A 22,545-nucleotide genomic window follows, 5' to 3' on the forward strand; every position below is an offset into this window, starting at 1 on the left:
GCTCCCTGAACAGGTTTCAACCATACTATGTAAGGAGGGCACCAAATGTGCCATTCAAAGCAGTCTGGTGGCGCTGGCAAGCGCCCCCACCCCAGCCCAATACACTAAGTCCTGTCATGGAAGTGGTTACACCTCCCTGTGACAGGAAACCTATTTTTCTACCTTCCCCTGCTCAAGCCTGGCTCTGCAGCAGGAGAGCAGAATTGTGTCCGTGCTCGGCAGCAGCACAAGCTTGCTGTTAGACCCTGAAAGGCTGGCACCGGGAATACAGGCGTGCTTCCTAGGGGAGCCCCCCAGTACAAGGGATCCCATATCCAACACTGGAATTGGTATTGAGGTAGGATTCCAGCATGTTTGATACCAAATATGACCGGTTTTGGTGCAGCCAGTATGTAGTTAGTCATCTTGTAGTTTACATGATGTCCACTATATGTCTAAAATGGCTTATCGCACTTACAACGTTGGGAGAATCAACTCCTAGATTTGTAGGAGGTGTCCTGCTCATGCAGGGCACCCTCACACATACAACCAAGCACCCTGCCTTCAGGATTTAAAGGCTTGCGTTTGGGGTGACTTATAGGGTTTAAGTGCAGTAACCTCAGATATAAGGAAATTAATATCTGTTGTGAGTGGTGCTAGCACCATCTCACATCGGCAGCAATGGCAGAACTGTAGTCGCAGTTTGAGTGGTCTCTAATGGGTGGCACAATACATGCTGCAGCTTGTGGGAGACCTATGGTGTATCTATGCCCTGGTTACCTTAGTACCACATACTAGGGTTTTAGAAGGGTACACCAGTAGCCAATTAGGAAGGTACTAAAAGTATTTGCCAAGTCCAAAGTAGGGAGAGAGAACAGTGACTGGGGTCCTGACTAGCAGGATCCCAGTCAGACTAGTCAGAAAAACAAAAGGACACCAGCAAAAATTGAGGGTGACCCTGAAAGCAGATCCTACTTTCCCTACACCGTCTTTTTTTGGGATAAGGCAGATTTAGTCTTAGTGATGTTTAAGGACTCTTGAGCTACTACCAGATCCTTCGGCCTTTCTTCTACTCCTCGTGGTCAGTCTACCTTTCTCTCCTTTCGTGGCAATGGAAGGGGATTCCAGCCGCATCATCCCTATCCCAGCCACAGTCCCGCACAGGCCACACCACTCCGGTTGGTGGTAGAATCCATCATCTCTCCCACTGGAGGTCCATACCATCGAACAAGTGGGTATTGCAGTTCATTCAGGAGGGCTATTCCCTACCTTTCCTTTCTTTTCCACCTCCCATTCTGCCGAATCGAGAACGGCTGACAGAGGGTCATTTGAAATTACTCCAGGAGGAAGTTACAGCTCTCTTGGCCAAGGGAGCTATAGAAAGGGTCCCGGTTTCAGAAGTAGGCAGTGGCTATTATTCCTGCTACTTTCTGATTCCGAAGAAGGACAAAGGGTTGCAGCCTATTTTAGATCTTTGGACTGTCAATCTCTTCCTCAAGAAGGAGAAGTTCAAGTCTTGTTTGGCCTAGACCAAGAAGGCTGGATGGTAGTGTTGGATTTGCAGAATGTGTATTTTCACATCCCCATGCTACCGTACCACAGGCGTTACCTGCGGTTCAAGGTTGGCTGCGAGATCTTTCAGTTTACCATGCTCCCCTTTGACCTCACCTGTGCCCCTCGGGTGTTCACCAATGTGATGGCGGTGGTCGTAGCTCATCTGCGCAGGTGAGGGCGTTAGGGGAAAACTCAATCTCGATGACTGGTTGAAGGCGTCCTTGCCCCAGGCTTTTCCCAAACTTCAGAATACGGCGGCCCTCCTGCATTCCCTGGGGTTCTCTATAAATGTGCGGAAGTCACACCTGGCACCTTGTCAGACGCTCCATTTCATCGGAGCTGTGCAGTACACAGCGCCCCCAAGAAGCGATTCCAGGATGTTCACGTTATGATTCCGATGTTTCAGCCTCTATTCTGGATTTCGGTGAGCATGCCAGGTGGCGTATGAGGGCTTTATAGTGGAACCTGAAGTTCCAGTGGGCACAGCATTTAGGAAATCTCACCGACATGGTCCAGCTTTCGAAAGTAACTGATAGAGATCTGCAGTGGAGATTAACGAACCCCGATTGGGTCAACAGCAGACCCCTCTCCCTTCTACAACTCCTGGGATGGGGTGGCAATCTTGGAGAGGTGGAGATCAGGGGACTCCACCTTCTCTTTCCACTGTTCTTCTATTCATTCTAACCCATGCCTAACCGGGCTCTGCTTTGGGAACTCTCAAGGGTTATCTTTCTGCTCTGTCTGCATTTTTGTGGCTGCCAGACCAACCATCTTTCTTTAGGTCTCCAATTGTAAATAGGTTTCAAAAAGGGCTGGCATACCTGTTTCCACCCACGCCCTTTGTTATGCCACAGTGGGACCTTAATTTCGTCCTCACTTACCTTGTGTGCTTACTTCGAGCTGCTTACCATCAAGACAACCTTTTTAATAGCGATAACATCTGCCCAGAGGGCGAGTGAGTTGCAGGCCTTATCTTGCACGCCTTCCTACATGATGTCTTTTCCAGAAAAAGTGGTGCTTCACACCAGTACTCAATTCTTGCCAAAGGTTAACCCTGTTACATCTGGGCCAATCCATCATGCTGCCCACCTTCTTTGCTCCCTCACATCCCTCTAAGTAAGAGGAGCAGCTCCACTGCCTGGACCCAAAAAGAGCACTGACTGCTCGAGTTCCGGGGTGAAAGCTGCCACTATTGCCTTGGCTCCGGGTGACCCCAGTCCTTGACATCGGTCAGGCGGCAAAGTAGGAATCCTTAAACACCTTTGCCTACCACTACTTCCTGGACAGTCCGGTCCTTCAGGAATTCCTAGTATAAGGTAATGGTCCACAACCCTCCACCAGGATGGTATGGCTTACATATCTAACTCAAAGGTAAGGAATCCCGCGGATTGCGCTGGACGGATGGATGGGAAGATCGTATCTCCCTCTACGCAGACGACGTTCTGTTATATGTAGCCTCCCCCACGCGGCCCATTCATGGAATACTAAATATATGTGAAATATATGAGGAGATCTCAGATATACAATCAACTGGGAGAAGTCAGTACTATATATCCTGTATGGGCCCTATCCCGAGTTACTAAAGAATTGCCCGGTTAGGGTAGTAACAGGTAGCTTTAAATACTTAGGGATTCATGTTACGTCTGACCTGGATGACTTCCAGGGGCTGAACCTCCAAGAACCACTACAGATACTGATACATGATATTAAACACTGGAGAGCACTACCGCTCACCCTACTGGGTAGGGCAGCTCTTTTTAAAATGACTCAGAAAAGGGGGTGGTGATGAACAGAGTGCCTGAATTAAGCAGACCACTCTTACCCAGTCCAAAGATCAGGGCTTGATCCATCACCGTTTTTTAGCTCACTGCACCATCCCAGCTCAGAACTTGGCTATATGCAAATTAGTCTGTTCCTGTCCCAGTGCATGATGGGAACAGGGCAAACCAAACTACCAAGCCAATTCTTATACTGGGAAGGAAACAAGCTACCGGGGACCGGTTTCTGGCATTTCAGCCTCGTCGGCCCGGCTTGCTTGAATCCTGATGGTGCAATGAGCAAGGGACTCACATCTGAGTATACCCTTCCACGCTTATGGTGGACAAAATGATTCAGAAAAGGGGGTGGTGATGAACAGAGTGCCTGAATTAAGCAGACCACTCTTACCCAGTCCAAAGATCAGGGCTTGATCCATCACCGTTTTTTAGCTCACTGCACCATCCCAGCTCAGAACTTGGCTATATGCAAATTAGTCTGTTCCTGTCCCAGTGCATGATGGGAACAGGGCAAACCAAACTACCAAGCCAATTCTTATACTGGGAAGGAAACAAGCTACCGGGGACCGGTTTCTGGCATTTCAGCCTCGTCGGCCCGGCTTGCTTGAATCCTGATGGTGCAATGAGCAAGGGACTCACATCTGAGTATACCCTTCCACGCTTATGGTGGACAAAATGATTCAGAAAAGGGGGTGGTGATGAACAGAGTGCCTGAATTAAGCAGACCACTCTTACCCAGTCCAAAGATCAGGGCTTGATCCATCACCGTTTTTTAGCTCACTGCACCATCCCAGCTCAGAACTTGGCTATATGCAAATTAGTCTGTTCCTGTCCCAGTGCATGATGGGAACAGGGCAAACCAAACTACCAAGCCAATTCTTATACTGGGAAGGAAACAAGCTACCGGGGACCGGTTTCTGGCATTTCAGCCTCGTCGGCCCGGCTTGCTTGAATCCTGATGGTGCAATGAGCAAGGGACTCACATCTGAGTATACCCTTCCACGCTTATGGTGGACAAAATGATTCAGAAAAGGGGGTGGTGATGAACAGAGTGCCTGAATTAAGCAGACCACTCTTACCCAGTCCAAAGATCAGGGCTTGATCCATCACCGTTTTTAGCTCACTGCACCATCCCAGCTCAGAACTTGGCTATATGCAAATTAGTCTGTTCCTGTCCCAGTGCATGATGGGAACAGGGCAAACCAAACTACCAAGCCAATTCTTATACTGGGAAGGAAACAAGCTACCGGGGACCGGTTTCTGGCATTTCAGCCTCGTCGGCCCGGCTTGCTTGAATCCTGATGGTGCAATGAGCAAGGGACTCACATCTGAGTATACCCTTCCACGCTTATGGTGGACAAAATGATTCAGAAAAGGGGGTGGTGATGAACAGAGTGCCTGAATTAAGCAGACCACTCTTACCCAGTCCAAAGATCAGGGCTTGATCCATCACCGTTTTTTAGCTCACTGCACCATCCCAGCTCAGAACTTGGCTATATGCAAATTAGTCTGTTCCTGTCCCAGTGCATGATGGGAACAGGGCAAACCAAACTACCAAGCCAATTCTTATACTGGGAAGGAAACAAGCTACCGGGGACCGGTTTCTGGCATTTCAGCCTCGTCGGCCCGGCTTGCTTGAATCCTGATGGTGCAATGAGCAAGGGACTCACATCTGAGTATACCCTTCCACGCTTATGGTGGACAAAATGATTCAGAAAAGGGGGTGGTGATGAACAGAGTGCCTGAATTAAGCAGACCACTCTTACCCAGTCCAAAGATCAGGGCTTGATCCATCACCGTTTTTTAGCTCACTGCACCATCCCAGCTCAGAACTTGGCTATATGCAAATTAGTCTGTTCCTGTCCCAGTGCATGATGGGAACAGGGCAAACCAAACTACCAAGCCAATTCTTATACTGGGAAGGAAACAAGCTACCGGGGACCGGTTTCTGGCATTTCAGCCCGGCTTGCTTGAATCCTGATGGTGCAATGAGGATTCAAGCAAGCCGGGCCGAAGAGGCTGAAATGCCAGAAACCGGTCCCCGGTAGCTTGTCTCCTTTCTGGTGAAGAATTGGCTTTGTAGTTTGGTCTGCCCTGTTCCCATGATGCACTGGGCCAGGGACAGACTAATTTGCATATAGCCAGGTTCTGAGCTGGGATGGGGCAGTGAGATAAATAACGGTGATGGATCAAGCCCTGATCTTTGGACTGGGTAAGAGTGGTCTGCTTAATTCGGACACTCTGTTCATCACCACCCCCTTTTCTGTATCTTTTTAAAATGACAGCATTACCCAGTTTTCTATATGCCCTGCAGAACACGCCCTACCGTGTCCCGGAGTCCTATTTCAAGGCCATTGATTCAGAAGTTAATCATCTCCTATGGGAGAACAAACTGGCTAGGATAGCTGCGGGCAAACGGACTAGAAGTTGGTACAATGGCGGTATGTCTCTGCCCAAAGTTCAGGCGTATTACTGGGCCTCGCAACTGGTAGTGATCAATCAGTGGATCCACGCACCCAACACCGACCCTGTGTACCGCCTTGATAGATTGGCCTTGGATTCGGGGGGAGTCAACCAAGTACTATTCAACAAACAGAAAAAATAAAGCCTACTGAGACCTTCAGCACATACGGTTCATGTGTGGCATACAGTGACGCGACACCTAGGATGGGCTGACACAACACACCCCATTATGGTATACCGGCAAGTTAGGCACACTGGGCAAGAGCAAGGTGTTCCAAAAGTAGGATCTAATAGGGATCTCCCGGTTGGGTGACCTCTGGAAAGGAGGGAAGGTCGTTGCATTTTCCCACCTGCAGGAACAATGCGAGATGGCTCCTACCGAGATGTTCCGGTATATGCAGGTAAAACATGCATTAGAAGCTGCTATTCCAGCGGAGGAGACTCTCCCTGAAGCCTCCCCCTTAGAGGACCAGCTATTAACAGACCACTTAGAGAAGAAAGCGATCTCCCTTACATATAGGAAAATCATTAACAATCAACTAGACCCCATGTTGACACGATGGGCTAAATGGCAGGGAGAGGTGGGGCAACTGGATGACACCGACTGGCAGGAAGCGATGGAATCGCCCAAGGTGGTGGCGGTGTCCTCCAGACTACGCCTAATACAACTCAAGACACTACATAGGATATACTTCACGAGAATGACGTTGTGCAAAATAGGAAATGCCTCTGACCAGTGCTGCATGCGTCAATGCAACGACATAGGCACCTTCTACCATATCTTGTGGGACTGCCCACTATACTATACTGGACAGCCGTAATGAACACTATCACCGAGATCTGCGCCAGCCCAGTCCCACTTGAACCCAAATGTAGTCTTTTGAATATATGGGAACCAACGGATTTGAATCACGCTGACCAAAACTGGGCACCGATAGGGATAATAATAGCTGAATGTAGCCCAGAAATGGGGGGCAGTACAAGCACCGTTCACCAGGATTGGTGCAGGGACATGGATATAATTATGGTAGCAGAAAAAGCTACGTATATCCATAGAGGATGCCCCTAGAAGTGGGGTAAGGGTGTGGGGTAAGTGGAATATTTATAGAGGAAATATATGCCTCCCCTCCCCCCAGCAATAGACCAGGAATCAGAGGAGGAGGTATGAAAATCACAATATACATTTATCTGTAATGATACACGTATTGTCGCTCGCTATGAGACTGTCACTGGACTATCCTGTCAATTGTTAAGATATAAATGCAGATCTTCTGTTTACTATATACTAAAAAAAGTAAACCAAAAAAAAAAGTTAAGGAATCTGCAGTTAGAAGTCTGTACCAGATGAACCGGTTACTTACTTTCGGTAACTCATTATCTGGTAGAGTTTATATCTAGCTGCAGATTCCTTACAGCCCCACCCACGCCTCTCTGCTTTGCAGACTAATGTTGTAGTGCTAGGGTTACTCCCCTTTTCAGGGGCCTAGTTTTGGACATGACTACATCAGTCACTTCGTGGCTCTACGCTTCTGGCATGGAAAAAACGAAAAGTACTGACAGCCGAAAACCTGGGTGGCGCCTACATAGGTAGCGCAATGTCATAACGGATGCTGTCACGCGGAGCCGAATGAAGCCACCCGACGGCTGGCGCAAGGGGTATGCTCTGCAAATATTTCCGAATCAAGCCTGATGCCTAGGGAATTCAAAGGCAAGGAATCTGCAGCTAGATAGTCTCTACCAGATAATGCGTGACCGAAGGTAAGTAATTTGTTCATTTTGCCTAGAGCAGGGGGCTGGCAGTTCACCTTACAATGAGGTTGATGCTACGTGCAGATGCATATTGCACATGTTTACAAAAATTAAGAACAGGAAGGCAACATATTTAATATGTTGCATGTTGGGTCCCGCAAGGCATTTGTATGATCATAGCCGTTGTAGAGACCCACCCCCTTGGCAAGTATTGCTTTGGTATCAATTCACAAGGTGAGGAATCTGTATTTAGCAGCATTTATCAGAATTAAAAGTTGCTTACCTTCAATAATATTACTTCTGGTCGATGTTGTATGTAACCGTAGATTACTCCCCTCCCTTCCACCTCCCCATTCTGCAGAAAGATCTCCTTTTTTCAACTAGAAAGGTACAAATTTAGGAATTTACACACTAGTCTTTCCAGTTCGCTGATGGGTGCAGCATCTAAAGGTGCAGACAAGCTTGGTGGTGCATATATGGGCCTCAGTTCAACATTTCTGGAGTGGAATGATGCGCAGAGCCACACAGGAGCACTGCTTTTTGAATTTCAAAATCCTGTGTGGCTCCTGAGGATATAATCCGCTGTCAAATAAAGTATTGAACGGATAGTGTTACCAAACATATGATAGTGTCAACAGATGTACATTACTTTTCTTTATTTTCATAGTTTAAAAACCATGCATGCTGTACGATATTTCCAACCTCAAGCTCAAGTGTTGGTTCCCCTAACCCGTTCCTATTTTGGTCTTAATTTGGTTCCCATGTATTGCTTTTATATCCCCCCTTTCTCTCACCCTAATTAATCCCACTAAACCGTACAAGTTCTATTTCTTGCAGTTTTTGCTTTGGTGTGTATGGTGAAAGAAAGATTTTTGGGAAGGAAACACAAAATGGATACAACTAACCAGCTTAAGATTGCTCTTAAATACAATTGAATCTGTTAATTTTCTGCTTTTCTTTTTGCTGCAGGTTTTTTGCAGGGACGTGGAATGTGAATGGTCAGTCTCCAGACAGTGGGTTGGAGCCCTGGCTCGCTTGTGATCCAGATCCACCTGACATCTATTGCGTTGGGTAAGAAGCACGTTAACTGGGGGCATTGATTTCCACATCATTGATAAATCGATACATAGGCATCAATCATCAACATAAAATTGTGGGCACTAGAAGCCCATTCAATCTTTATTTAAAGGTAGTGCTGAAAGAAATGTAGTCCTCTATAAGGATGTATGACTTTTAGCAATAAAAGTAACATCTTTATGTGAACATTTATATTCACTTTGGGTTTTTGGTTGCATATAAAATGCATGTTCGAGGCATGTGTGACAGTAGATACACGTGCTTTGCATACTCCTGCAATCTAGTGCTGGGTCCGGAAGTTTGCAAGTTGGTTTTCTTTGAAGATAAGTCTTCGTAATAGTGCGCATGGAAATAGACTCCATTGTTAGATTGTTTTCTTTTTGCCATCAGGTTTGGATGTGTATTGCGCCTCTCCAGTTCAATACAGTTTTCAGGAAACTTTTGGTGCGCAATCCACTCTAACCTCTTTAGTATTGTTTCGAATGTATTTCCCACGACTTTTACAAATTAAATTACTCAGTGGTTAGAGGCGGCAGACCCGGAAGCTGAGATCGACCGTGGACCAGGGTTCGATTCCCCGCCTCGGCGGGTCTCGGGCTCAAAATTCCACGGACTCGACAATTCTCGCTCTGGTGCCTACTCAACTCACGGGGTCACACTCTGCGACTCTGGGCAATAGCTTGCTTAATCTCCACTACGGCCCCTCGCGGCGGGATGCCTGGCTTTCACCTTGTGGACACCCTGCCGGGGTTTCTCACAGGGGAATACCAGGACGGGTTGCCTAAGCAAGCGCCGGGACGCTCACGGGCAGCCGTGCGCTTTACAAATCCAGCACATTTACATTTACATTGCCCCATCTGCTGCCTTGGGGGGGGGAGGGGGAGGGGGCAGAAAGTAATATGCATTCTTTGGGGGGGTAGGGTGGGAGCATTGGCATGCCCACTGGATAGCCTCCACCCTTGCTGTATAACAAGGAATCCCTGGTGCCTAGGGTGCTTTCTGTGGGGCAGAAAGGCTGTGTGGCAAAAATGAATGGGGGGGAGCAAAGGTCCTTGCCCAAGGGGCTGCTCCCCTCCCCCCCCCCGGTGGCTAGTGTGTGGATCCCTGCTTGGGGTTAGTCCTCCTGGGGTGATCCCCAAGTAGGGATCCACTAGGGAAGGGTACCATTGGAATGGGGAGATTCTCTCCTTTCCAATGATACCTCTCCCATGTTTTTCGGTGCTCAGGGGGGGCCGAGAAACTAAGTTTCAGTTTCGTTTTTATTGTAATGATGACAGATGCGCACAATCGTCATTACAGTGGAAACCATAACTATGCTTTGGGAGCGGTTGGGAAAGCTCTTACCCACCTTCCAAAGCAAAAAAAGGGGGAAATTCCTCTGCTGTTTACAGAAGAGGGATTTGTTTAAAGTGTGCTCATGATGGAATAGTTCCGTCATGACGACACTTGCACTTATGCTCTCGACTGAACCATTCCGTCATGAGAATGGAAGGGGTTAACAGTTCTCCGTAAGGTATACTCTTGATCAGTAATTTTGGATGGAAGTTAGTCACATGTAGGATGCTATTTGTAGCCAAATCTTTCCTGTACCGCGAAATTTGTATTTGTTCATCCTGTACATAACACCAATACTCCCAGAAAGTTTACACAAGTTTTACTAGCTGAGCATGTGAGTTGTAGACCGAGAAATTTCCTGCCAAAACCATCAAATAAGTGCATGAATTCTTCAGTTGTACCATTTCAAATCAATAAGTGGCTGATGTATCTCACCCAAAGAAGTACTTTCTTCAAGGCTTCCTGATTATTCTGTCCCCAGGCATACTCCTTTTCCCACAGTCCCTCTCTCTTGACATTAAAAGCATGTGAATGCTATTTGAAACAACTTAATGTTGTAGAATTGCAGCATTTGAAAATGTTCGTAACCATTATTTAAATATGCTTGACCAACAATGTGCTTTTGTTCAATCTTGTTGATCTGCAGTGGGCATTTCCTTTTCTCTAAACTATGCGAAGCAAAAATGGGGTGGTGGTAAATGGAGTATTATGAAACCTGTGTGAGGACATCTGTGGGAGTGGTCCATTTATTTATGAAAATAGTTATATTTTTACATTGCTTTTGCTTTGAGGTTTACGGAGTGTCGCCAAGTTCGTTGGTCATATATATATATATATATATATATATATATATATCTAAATATATATATATATATATTACCTACTGGCGGTCGCCAGTAGGTATATATAGTTAGGATTTTTTCTCTATGGGATTTTTGAAAATTCTATGTCTAATAACTTTGGCGTTTGTGGACGGAATTGGCTGAAATTTTCAGGAAAATGGAACATTTTGTTTCTGAGCAGCCCCCGAAAATTTGGGGGGGTTTCGTCAAGGGGGGGCCGAGAAAAAAGGGGGGTCCCAAAACGTGTTTTTAACATTGAGTTTTCCATAGGGCGGTTGGCCTCACTTTTAGCCCGAACGGCTGAATGGATTTCCACGAAACTTGGCAAAATTGTAGATATTGTTTGCCCGATGTGCCTTTGCTAGGTCTCAAGATATGTGGTCCTGTGAATTTTGAGTAAATTCGGTTTAAAAAAAGATATATATCTAGAGCCGCGCCCGGTACGCGTACCGGGGAGCGCTTCAGGCGCGCCACGCGACTTGCGCACGGCAAGCTGATTGGTTCTCGGGTGTCTGTAAACATTCGAAACAGTCCGCAGCGGCCGCCATCTTGTGTCTCGGTGGGATTGAGACACAAGAGGTGGCAAGAATCAAAGGGGGGAAATGAGAAAAAGGGGGCAGGGTACACCCCCCTCTTTTGATGTGGGGGCCATAAAAGGCTCCCGCGGGTGAAAAAAAAATAATAAAAAAAAATCGATTTTCGCGGGGGGGAGCGCCCGGTACGCGCACCGGGGAGCTTACGGGGGAGCGTACCATGGAGATTAAAAATGACAGACTTTAAAAAAAAAAAAAAAAAGCCTCTTTTTATAAATTGGAGGTAGTTCTGAAAAGAACTTTTTTTTGATTTTGTTGTTTTATATATTTTTTTTTTTTTTGTTGTTTTATATTTTTTTTAGACTTTTTAAAACAATTTTATATTTTTTTTTGGATTTTTGTCAAGGGAAAAACAAAAACAGGGATTGCAAAACTGCTCAACAGGAGCAAAAAAATTTGAAAATTTAGGGACTGGCAGAGCAGCGGTGTTGCTGCTTCTTTAGGGCAATCAGTTCAACACTCTGCTCCCCATAGCAGAGCAGTTCGTCACACTCCGTGCACAAAAATTTGATGCCTGCAAACACCGGCTGAATGTTAGGGACCATTCTTCCATGGGGTGGTCCCGAAGGTGTTGCTCCACCAGTGGAGGTGCTGCCGCCATCTGTTGGTACATTCCGTGCCAGCTCTCTGACACTCTCCCTGGCAAAGTTGTTAGGGTGTCTTCTTTTCACATGCCTGATCAAATTAGCATTCCCAAAACTATATTTTTTCAGAGGATTGCCTCTGGATAAACTACTCCCACATATTTTGCAGGTTACTTTGGGAGCGTTGACTTTTTTCTGTCCTTCAGGGATGTCGTAAAATTTCCAGATGAAATGGGTTTTTTTCTTTTGCTGAGGAGGGTCCTCATCTAAAAATCCATCTGAATCACTGCTGGATGACTCTCTTGCAGCCATTGCTGGAGATCAGAAAAGTAGGAGATAGAGTAGACAGAACAGCTCTTGCTCTCTCCAAGTACAAAGCAATAGTGAGAGAAATGGGTGGGTTTCACACAATTTGGAAAATAAAAAGTTCTGAACCAATGAAAAGTGTTATTTTAAAGTCACATGGTTTGACGCGCTTACGCTACGCGCCCCGGGGCGCGCCCCGGGCGTGTATCGTAAGCGCATCGGGGCGCTTACGTTGCGCGATCGTATGCGCTTCCGGGTGCGCTTACGCGGTGCGTCATAAGACGCATCTCGCGGCTACGCGATACGTGTCTTATGACGCAAGGCGTGGTGGCTACGCGATACGTCACGATGCTGTTTTCGTTCGCGGCAATAGCGCTTCCGGGACGCGTATTAGTACGCGCCCCGGGGCGCGCCGCAAGATTGCGCTTACCCGTGCGTTCACCTGTCCGCGCCCCGGGAGCTTACAAAAAAAAAGTATTAAAAAAAAAATTATTGATAAACATATAAAATATATGTTTGGATTTAAAGAAGAATACATTTTACAGCTACAGATATTAGCTTTTAAAAAACCAATGAAATTCACTGAAAAAACCATAGTTATAGACCATATATAGTTAGGAATTAGCATTTAAAAAACCTTATTTTACTCACACAAAACCATTGAAATTCCATATATAGTTAGTTGTACTAACTATATATATCGCGCACCCGCAATCCACTGCTGATGATGTCACATATTACATCATTCATGACATGGTCAGTGACATCACTGATGACATCACTGATGACATCTCATTTGACATTACTCATGACATCATTCATGTGATGATACGATGAACCTCTTCAGACTCTAATATAAACTTAGATACACTCAGTGTAAACAGACACTCACAGTCTTGCAAAGAATCAATCACACCTCCATTTCCTCAACTATATAGTTAAACACACCTTACTTATTGAAACATATAATAACACATATTTACTCTATACAAGTTCACAATAATCCATACAGCCACTCACACATTCACTGGCTCTTATGCACAGTTATTTATATATGTCAACTACCACATGTACTGTGTTTTACATATGTACTTACTTTGACATGTAGCACTGAGATATCCATTCACTCACCAATACACTCATGCACACAGTAAACCGCCCATACAGCTGTTTCCACATGCACTTTTGAAGCCATACATCTAGTGAATCAACTGCTCACACATCTATGCACAGAGTCATTCACCTCCCAGACACCCACACACACACACTCAGTCTCCCATACAAATACTTGGCCAACTAATCAATAACCCATATAGTTAGCTAATGATCAACAATTGCATCAGATTACAAAACAACAGACACAATGGTGCACAATTTAAAATAGTTTAGTCACTAACCCATGCACTCAGTGAGACACATTTAATCCCTCACTTATACAGTCAGTCATGCACCTACTAAATACATCATCCAGACACTTATACATCCACTCATTCTTCAATATATAAGACATATTTTAACTTTACAGAAACATACAGTCACTGGATGTTATCATCAGTGATGTCATCAGTGATGTCATTTGAGATGTCATCAGTGATGTCATCAGTGATGTCACTGACCATGTCATGAATGATGTAATATGTGACATCATCAGCAGTGGATTGCGGGTGCGCGATATATATAGTTAGTACAACTAACTATATATGGAATTTCAATGGTTTTGTGTGAGTAAAATAAGGTTTTTTAAATGCTAATTCCTAACTATATATGGTCTATAACCTATGTTTTTTTCAGTGAATATATATATATATATATATTCACTGAAAAAAAAAGGTTACAGGGTTGTTGAAGTTAGGCTCAGATTTTACACGCACAAACTCCAAGAAAAGCAGTTCTAGTTACCTGCGCTACCTATAACTTACGCCTCCACAGTGCACTGCTTATAACCTCACATAATACATCACTCATAAAATGGCAGAATTGGGCTGTTTGCAACCGGAAAAAATGCTATTTCAGATGTACAAAATGTGATTCTTTAACTTGTTACTAAATCGCAATTTGTATTTGCGATTTGTTATTTTGAAGGGGTGTATTTTGGGTGTCCATGCCAAATACCTAATTGGTATGGTATGAATTACTGTTGTGCAACCAAATTCAGGTCACAAAACAGTAATACTTTACCACCATTTGAAAAGGGTTGGTAACCCATTTGCAAATGAGGAGTCCCCTTGGGACACCTTCCCCTTAGAGAATGTTTTACAGCAGTCAGTGGTCCCACGGACTGCTTCCTACTCTTTAAAGATTAAACGTCAAAGTTTCATTTGTTGTTTCGAAATTCATCTCGTTTTCCTTTACGAAATACGGACTGCATTAAAAAAAAAAAAGGAAAAGGAGAAAAAAAGAGGTTGCTTTTATTAAAAAGACATTAAAGACCTGGTAGTCTGCTTACCTCATGAGACCAACATTCTTGTGATAGCTGCAATTACTAATGGGTCGCAAATTGGTACCTACCTCATTAATATTCACAGTGTAGGTTAATTTGCAACCTACTAGGAATCGCTATTTGGGAGACAAAAAATGTCATACATTAGGAATACCAGTTTCCTAATTGTGATAAGAGTTGATCACAATTAGGAAAACAGTATTCTTATTGTTTGTACATCAGACCCTAACCTTTTAATTAATCCACACAATTCACAAGTTATTCTGTTGGAGCAGATCATAAGATAAAGATGTCATCAAAATATCCAATACATAGATTCTTGGATTAAATGTGCCTCTTCATAAACTTCCATGTATTTCAAACTGAATGTGATGCTGCACTGCATCGTATTGAAATTTCCAGTGACTTGAGACAAAACAAAGAAAAAGATCACTTTCCACCTGAAAATTGTTGTATTGTCAGAAGAAAAAAATGCTTGATCAACTCCTTGAGTATCCAGTTTCAAAAGGTTGTAGTCCATCATTTCCAATGCATACTTTTGTGGTATATTACTATATAAAAGTAAACTATATACTGTGCCCAAAAGCCATTTTTGTCTTTTTTTCCACAAGATTTAAATTCAGCTGTATCTGAACTGCGGATTTTATTTGTTTTACTTTTGTTCCAAGGAAGAGTCTCAGGTTATCACCCTCCCTGACCTACCTTACCTAATGCATTCTAGAAGTTAATAAACTGTTTTCCATTTGTGCTGAAATAGCTTTCCAGGAAGTTCAGATTGTCAAATGATGAAGTTTCCCAGGTCTCCTCCGTGCTGCGTCAGGCTGGCGGAGATCTATCCACTTCAGCTATGTTCATCCCCAACAGTGCCCTTTTACAGAAGACCGTTAACCGTAACTAAATGCCCTCATGCATACAATCATATTCAAGTATGTCTGCAACATTGCCTTTGCAGTTCAAGTGTAGGTTGTCCAGGAGGTCTCTTCTGTATTTGCCCATGGTTTCCAAACACAATTATCAATTTGTGCAAAACAAGTCTATATATTCCACACAGAACCGGTGTAAGGGACCACTTCTTAATATTTAACAGTTTCGGGTGAGTAACATTTTCCACTTCTGTCAGGAACATTTCCGAGCTACAACAGTAAACCTAGGAAAAGGTCTTTACCTGTCCGGTGTGTGTATGGGAGCATTTGCAATAAATGTAGCTATATGTTGAGTAAAGAATGCAGAGCACTAACACAAGCGTATTATTCAGGTTCCAGGAGCTGGATCTAAGTAAGGAGGCATTTTTCTACTTTGACTCGGGGAAAGAACAAGAGTGGCTGGAGGCTGTGGAAAAGAGCCTGCACCCTAAAGCAAAATATCTGAAAGTAGGTAGCATTTTTGAATTTTTCACTGTGCATGTTTTTGTATGTTGCCGTATGAACATGAAAGAACAGGAAAGAATAAAAAAGCTAATAGTTATCCATATTAACATCATGACTTAATTGAGCTGTATTTCAAGCAAGCTTATAGGAAAACTCAAATTGTACTATGTTGTATACAATTCTGGCTGTTGGGCATCAATGGAACTCCATTCCTCAGCCAAGAGATTAAGTAAAACTAGTTAGACTAATCTAGGTGAATTTGTTACAAGTTTTGAATTCGATACAGCTGATTTGCCTTAATGCAACTGAAATAAATATGTATACCTGAAATAGAAGATGGGAGCACACTGCTAACCTCTCCACCGTATCTCATGTTTGGTGGCAACCCAATCCTACACCTCCATAACCGTGCCTGTGATCTGGGACGCGTAGAGGTTGGGCGGCCGATGGCGCTTGGGGAGAAAGGGGGTCCCCTGGACGGGGATGCCCGCTACAGCCTGGTCCTGGAAGAGCCAAGTCTTTCCGATTCCAGTTGATACCATTGCACTAAGCGTTGCGGTAAAATAACGGGACGCCGGGAGAACCGCGTTGTCATGTTTAAAGCGTGGGCGGCGTCCCTGCCAAAGAAGCGTGCCAGATCGGACTGTGTTTGTTGGATCCAGCCCTTCGGTGGCCGTAGGGGAAGGGTCTGGAACAGATAAAGTATCTGTGGCAGAAGAGTCATTTTCGTGGTAGCTATCCTCCCAAGCCATCAGAGAGTGGCGCTTCCATCGCCTGAGTTCTTCGCGGAGCTGCGTGCGAAGTCTGGTATAATTCGCCTCCATGGTAGCTGGGATGGTGGGGCCCAGAAGACTCCTAGGTAGGGGACCGTGGTGCAGGACCATTGCACATCATGTTCCCCTTGAACCTCTGCGAGCGTCTCCGGTGACAGGGATACATTAAGGGCAATCGATTTGTCTGTATTGATTTTGAACCCGGAAGCGAGTGCAAAGTTATGGGGTTCAATAAAAAGTGTACGGAGTGATTGGACGGATTTGGTGAGAGAAAGTAATACATTGTCAGCGTCGAGGCTGATTTTGTGAGTGTCTCCTCCGAACGAATAAGGGCGTGTTGCCGGACCCGCTGCGCCAGTGGTTCCATATAGAGGGCGAATAAGATAGGGGAGAGGGGGCATCCTTGTCAGGTCCCCCTGCCAATTGAGAAGTGAGAGGAAGTGTGTCCTTTGATGCGTACAGTGGCAGTAGGCTACCTGTTGCAGTTTAAGATGCGAGTACAGAGGACATCCCCCTGGCCGAAGTGACGCAGAACCTGTTCCAGATAGGGCCAGTGCACCCTATCAAAAGCCTTTTCGGCATCGATAGTGAGGAGCATTCAATCTGGCCTCTTACGTGAACCCGCTTCAATGAGGTGGAGGACCCTCCTAGTGTTGTCACTAGTTTGCCGCTGCGGTATGAAGTCCGCCTGATCCGGCTCCACCAGTTGTTGCATTTAAGGTGCAAGCCGGCTCACCAGAATTCCGGTGTACAGTTTGAAATCAATGTTTAATAGCGAGATCGGCCGGTATGAACTACAACGAGCCTACCAGGTTTCGGTATGACCGAAATGGCGGCTTCCAGAAGGTCTGCGGGGATCGCGCCGGCTGGGCAAAGGAATTAAAAAGATCACGCAGGAGCGGTGCCACCTGATGATAGAACGTTTTGTAAAAGATCGCGGGGTACCCATCAGGGCCGGGGGATTTTCCAAGCTTCAAGCGGGAGATCGCCGACACCACCTCCTCCAAGCATATGGGTTGATCCAGAAACTCTGCCTGTGCCTGGTTCAAGGACGGGAGACGCGCCCCGTGCAAGTAAGACTGACCCGCCTGCAGGTCGAGTGTCGCCGGCGTAGAGGGATTTGTAGAACGACCTGAAGGTCTCCGCTATCGCAGCGTCGTCTGCGCCCACATCGCCCTGCTCTGTCCGTATAGCCTGTACCCCCTGCCACTGGCGTTGTTCACGCAGCTTGTTCGCCAGTAGTCGTCCGCACCGGTCTCCCCCTGCGTAATAGGCGTGCCTGAGACAGAGGGCCGCGTACTCCGCAGCGTCCTGATCTAACGTGGCTAACATCTTCTGCTCGGGGCATAGTTGACGCCAAGCCCGCGCCGCCCCCGTGCGCTGGTGCATTTGCTCCAGCTCCGTCACCCGTTGCGCTATTTCGTCCCTCTTCTGTGCCCGCGATTGTTGGCCGTGGCGATAGAAATAAATTTGCCTCATAGGACCGCTTTAAGGGCAGCCCATTGAGTGGCCCGCGTCGTGTTGTTGTTGTGTGTCTGGAAGTTCGTAATGGCGGTTTTAATTCGGTCTACTGTCGACGGGGTGTGGAGAAGGTTCTCCCTAAAGACACCAGTGTCGTTGCGGGGTTGGTGCGGCTGGGAAGAGGAATGTGGCCACCACCGGGAGTTGTCAGACAGTGAGGCTCGCAAGATTTCCACTTCCCGCGCTCGCGGTACCATCGCAGAGGCGCAGAGGAAGTAGTCGAGTCTGGTGTAAGACGTATGGGCCCCGGAATGGTAGGTGTATGCGGTGCTTTGTGGGTGGATGTGTCGCCACAGATCTGTTATGCCCAGATCTCGAAGGTGTGCGTGTCCCGACTTGGAGAGGGCCCCCACCTGGCCTGACCTTTGGCAGGAGCGGTCAGCTATGTTATTGAAAACGAGGTTGTGGTCGCCCCCAACCAGTAGATGTCGTACAGTGTTGGCTGTGGCAGCCTCTACCGGTGTCTGGAGAAAAGTTTCCTGTCCCTCGTTGGTCGCGTAAATCGAGCCCACCAGTAATGTCAGTCCCGCTATCAGGAAGCGATACACCAAAAGTCGCCCTTTTATCTCAGCCTCTCGCTGTAGGACCCTGCCTGAAAGATTTGGATACCAGTATTGCCACCCCAGCCACTTTTTTGGAAGACGACGAGAAGAGTTGCGCGGGAAAGGCCCATGTTCTAAGTCGGTGCTGGTCTTTGGGCAACAAGTGAGTCTCCTGGAGGAGGCAAATGTCAGCCGAGGAGTGCTCCAAAAGGGAGAGAATCGCTCTGCGCTTAATTGGGTTGTTGAGCCCCACACATTAAGGGAGAGGACTTTAAGGCTGTAGAGTGCCATAGTCTGTCACTTTGGACTCCGGTGGTCTGTGTAGTGTGTGGGAAACCAAACAAAAAAGGAGAAAAAGTGGACAAAGGGAAGCTCCACCCCCCTAAACAACCTTCCCAACAGCCCCCCTTCCCTGAACTTTCCCAGCCCCCCTCCCCCAGAACCCGCAACTCCAACCCCCCCTCCCTCCACCCCCTCGCCCCCGTCACCCTCGAGTAGTACCCCAACTAGTGAGCATAGTCCCAGTCCTGCCTCCCTGCAGTGCAGGTCTGTGGTGTTTTACCTGTGTGGATGTCCAGCCACGTTGCTCCCCGTGGTGCCCCCCGGCCCAGCCCCCCCCCCGGACTGATGCGGTCTTTGGCCACCTCTTGGATGGCGTTGTCCATCCTTGATAGTGTGCGCGTCGGGCCTTGAACTTGCTCCCGATGACCAACGACGAACAATTTGCTGCCAACCATCCCTAGACGGCCGCCTAGGTGACTTCAGTGATGCGCCCTCTTCAGTCTGGTTGATGCCCAACAGGGTGCATGTTTCTTGAAGGGAGCGGAGCTGATGCAGGGCACCGTTCCAACGGAAGATCAGGCGGAAGGGGTGTCCCCAGGTGTATGGTATCTCTTTGCTCCTCAGAAAGTCCGTCGCCATTGAAGGCCTTACGTTTTTAGAGTGTGATTGCTGACAACTCTTGGAAGAGGGCCACCGGGTGGGCTGAAACCGCAGGGGCTGCGGTCGCCGTGCCTCCCTGAGGATGCGCTCTTTGAGAGGGTAGTCCGGTAGGGAGGCCAGGATGTCCGGAGGTGGCGCCGAAGTCTGCCGCATTAATCCCACACTGTGAGCTCTGCCTATTCTGATTGCAAAGTCCGCAGATTCACCCAGGATGTCTTGAAATAGGGCTTGTAGGTACCCCGTGATGTCCGTGCCTTCTTCTTTAGATGGAACGCCTCAGACCCGGACGTTGTTCCGCCGGGACCTATTTTCCAAATCCTCGGCGTGGGCCTAAAGGTCGACTTGTTGTTCCTTCAGCCGTACTACCTCTTGCTGTAGCTGTTCCACTTCCTCGTCCCTTGCACGTCCCGCTTCTTCTATGGTGGATACCCTTTCGCCAAGGCCGTCGACTTCTCTCCTGATCTCTCGGACTTCCCCTGTGACCTCTTGCTTCAAAGTATGGTAGTCCTCTCGAAGCGAATTGAAGAGAGTCTCCAGGAAGGATTTGGTGATGGGCACTTCCCCTTCGTTGGCCTCTTGGTGGGGCTTGGATGCACCCGGGAATGATTGTCCCTTATCCCCCTTCAACTGTCCTTTGCCCAGCATTTCGGGGAGGATGCGTTCTCCCTTTTTCCCCCTTTGGCACGCCATCATGCGTCTTGTGGTGGGGGGTTATGGCACTGCAACCCTCTCAGCTCGGCCCGGGTCCCTCTCCCTGGGATCCCTGTCTGGGGGGGGGGGGGGGGGGAGACAACGCGGAACCCCTCTCCAGACGGCTCACTCAGTCTGTGCGGCTTGGATACAGCCCAAACGGCGATGGCCCCCGGGTGCACTGACCCCTGCTCTGCTCCGGTCGGGTAGGAACGCGAGGGTTGGCTGCTTTATGAAGGATCTCTTATACCTCGCCTCTTGTGTCTGCGGGGTAGGCCGCAAGGGCTCCCACATGAGTCCGGCTGGCCGGTGCTGCACACCCCACTCGTCTTTCTGGCCCCTGGTATCTTCTCCGGATCCTGGTGCCACCAGTTCAGTAGGACAGCCTCTTGTAGCAGCGGAGAGGACAGGCAATCATGCGGGGGCCCCCCCGCTCTTCTGCGGGTGCTATTGAGGCGGCGTGTTCGGGCCAGGCCCTAGGCTGTGTTTAAGGCCCCCAGTCTGGCAACTCCCCCCAGGCCTTCTGCAGTTCCGGTGGTGGGTGTGGAGCCGCTCCGTCTCTCTCTCGCGGTCACAGTAGCCCCTGCCGGGTGACTCGCGCTCTGAGGCCGCAGTGTAGGCCCACGCGGGCAGGCCCCGGCACCTCCAGATGTAGGCCGGATCCCCGGCCTCAATTTCTCTGGACCCCCCCTAAGTGCGCAGGTGGAGTCCGGGGAGCTTCTCTGTGTGCCCCCGATCGGTGCGGGAGCGTCTGGCAGGGATCCTCTAAGTGGCAGGGCGGGAGTGCCGCGCCACTCCTTCTCATAGGCCACGCCCCCGCCGGGGGTGCGGTGCCACCACTCACCGGCTCCCTCTGGGCCACGGGGCCTGTTCCTTGCGGCCCCCCTCCGGAGTGGCGTTGCTGGGGGCAGCCGCAGCTCCCTGGATGGTAGCGGCCTCCGCCGCTGGCCCCAGCTGCTTACCGCGTCCCTCTTAGCCGCGGTCCCGAGGCCTCCCGGCGGGTGCCCCAGACCGCGTCGCCGCCGCTGGCGTGCTCCCGCTCCGGCTCCCACCGGCTCGAAGTGAGCGAAACCGGTCCCAGGAGCGGCGGGGGTGAGTCTCTGTCCTCTCCTGCCCCCGTTACGGCGTTGGTGGGGGAAGAGATGCGGTGGTTGGCGGCCCGGGAAAGTTGAAAGCGGAGGAGCTCACGGAGTGTGCGACTCCTCACTCCGCCATCTTGGCCACGCCCACTCAGCCATTTTAGAGGATTTTGGCGCGATGTGGTTTGGTATTAAAATAAAATTTAACATGTCATTGGGGACCATTTGTATTTACGTTCTAAAATAAATTCCATATTTGAAACGAACACTCCCCTTTGAAACAGCAAATTTGTTAGATACTGCAGATGTAAACAACACTGTTAAGCTAATAGCCACTGTTCTATGTTGATTATTTGCATTTGTCTGTTTTGAAATACTTATTATGGTATTTCTGTTGCAGGTACGCTTGGTTCGACTCGTTGGAATGATGCTTCTTGTGTTTGCCAAAAAAGAACATTGCCAACATATTAAAGAGGTTGAGGCAGAGACTGTTGGGACAGGGATCATGGGTAAAATGGTAAGTCAATATTTGAAATTCACATGATGGCCTACATCTCAGTAATTTGTCTTCTGTGCCTCCTGTCTAAAGTTGAAGCCGAACAGAAAGATTGGCAGTTGTAAATTTCCCACCTTCACATAACTTTACTTGATGTTTTGTGCAGTTTAATTTTTAATGTATGTAATTAAATTCGTTAAGAAGGTATTTATGCACCATTGGTATTTTGGGTAAAATTGCAAAGGAACCTGCGTCTGGAACTCCACACTTATACATGTCTCAATTTTAAGAATCATTTGATGGAGTTTCCTTTCAAAGTCCTGTTCACTTACTAATACTTTGCAGATGTTTTTTTTAAAGCAGAAAGGTTTTGTGTTGTGAATTTCTAACAATTATAGGATTTATTTACATGCCATGGAGTGTCAATGGAGTTTTCCC

General features: G+C 47.5%; 1 protein-coding gene across 5 annotated transcripts in view; it reads left to right on the forward strand.

The window, feature by feature from the left end:
* The window catches only part of OCRL (OCRL inositol polyphosphate-5-phosphatase), a 475,965-nt gene that overhangs the window by 130,275 nt on the left and 323,145 nt on the right, over nucleotides 1-22,545 (forward strand). For all 5 annotated transcript variants that reach the window (XR_013610641.1, XM_078688434.1, XM_078688437.1 and 2 more), the window contains exons 9-11: nucleotides 8,490-8,591; nucleotides 15,953-16,067; nucleotides 22,012-22,128. Coding sequence is in view for 4 of the 5 variants with exons in the window: in XM_078688434.1 (XP_078544560.1) it covers nucleotides 8,490-8,591; nucleotides 15,953-16,067; nucleotides 22,012-22,128 (334 nt within the window). In the remaining variant the exon portion in view is untranslated. The remainder of the gene's footprint in view (nucleotides 1-8,489; nucleotides 8,592-15,952; nucleotides 16,068-22,011; nucleotides 22,129-22,545) is intronic.

Source organism: Lissotriton helveticus, chromosome 4_1 (assembly GCF_964261635.1).
Source record: "Lissotriton helveticus chromosome 4_1, aLisHel1.1, whole genome shotgun sequence".
Classification (NCBI taxonomy): Eukaryota; Metazoa; Chordata; class Amphibia; order Caudata; family Salamandridae; genus Lissotriton; species Lissotriton helveticus.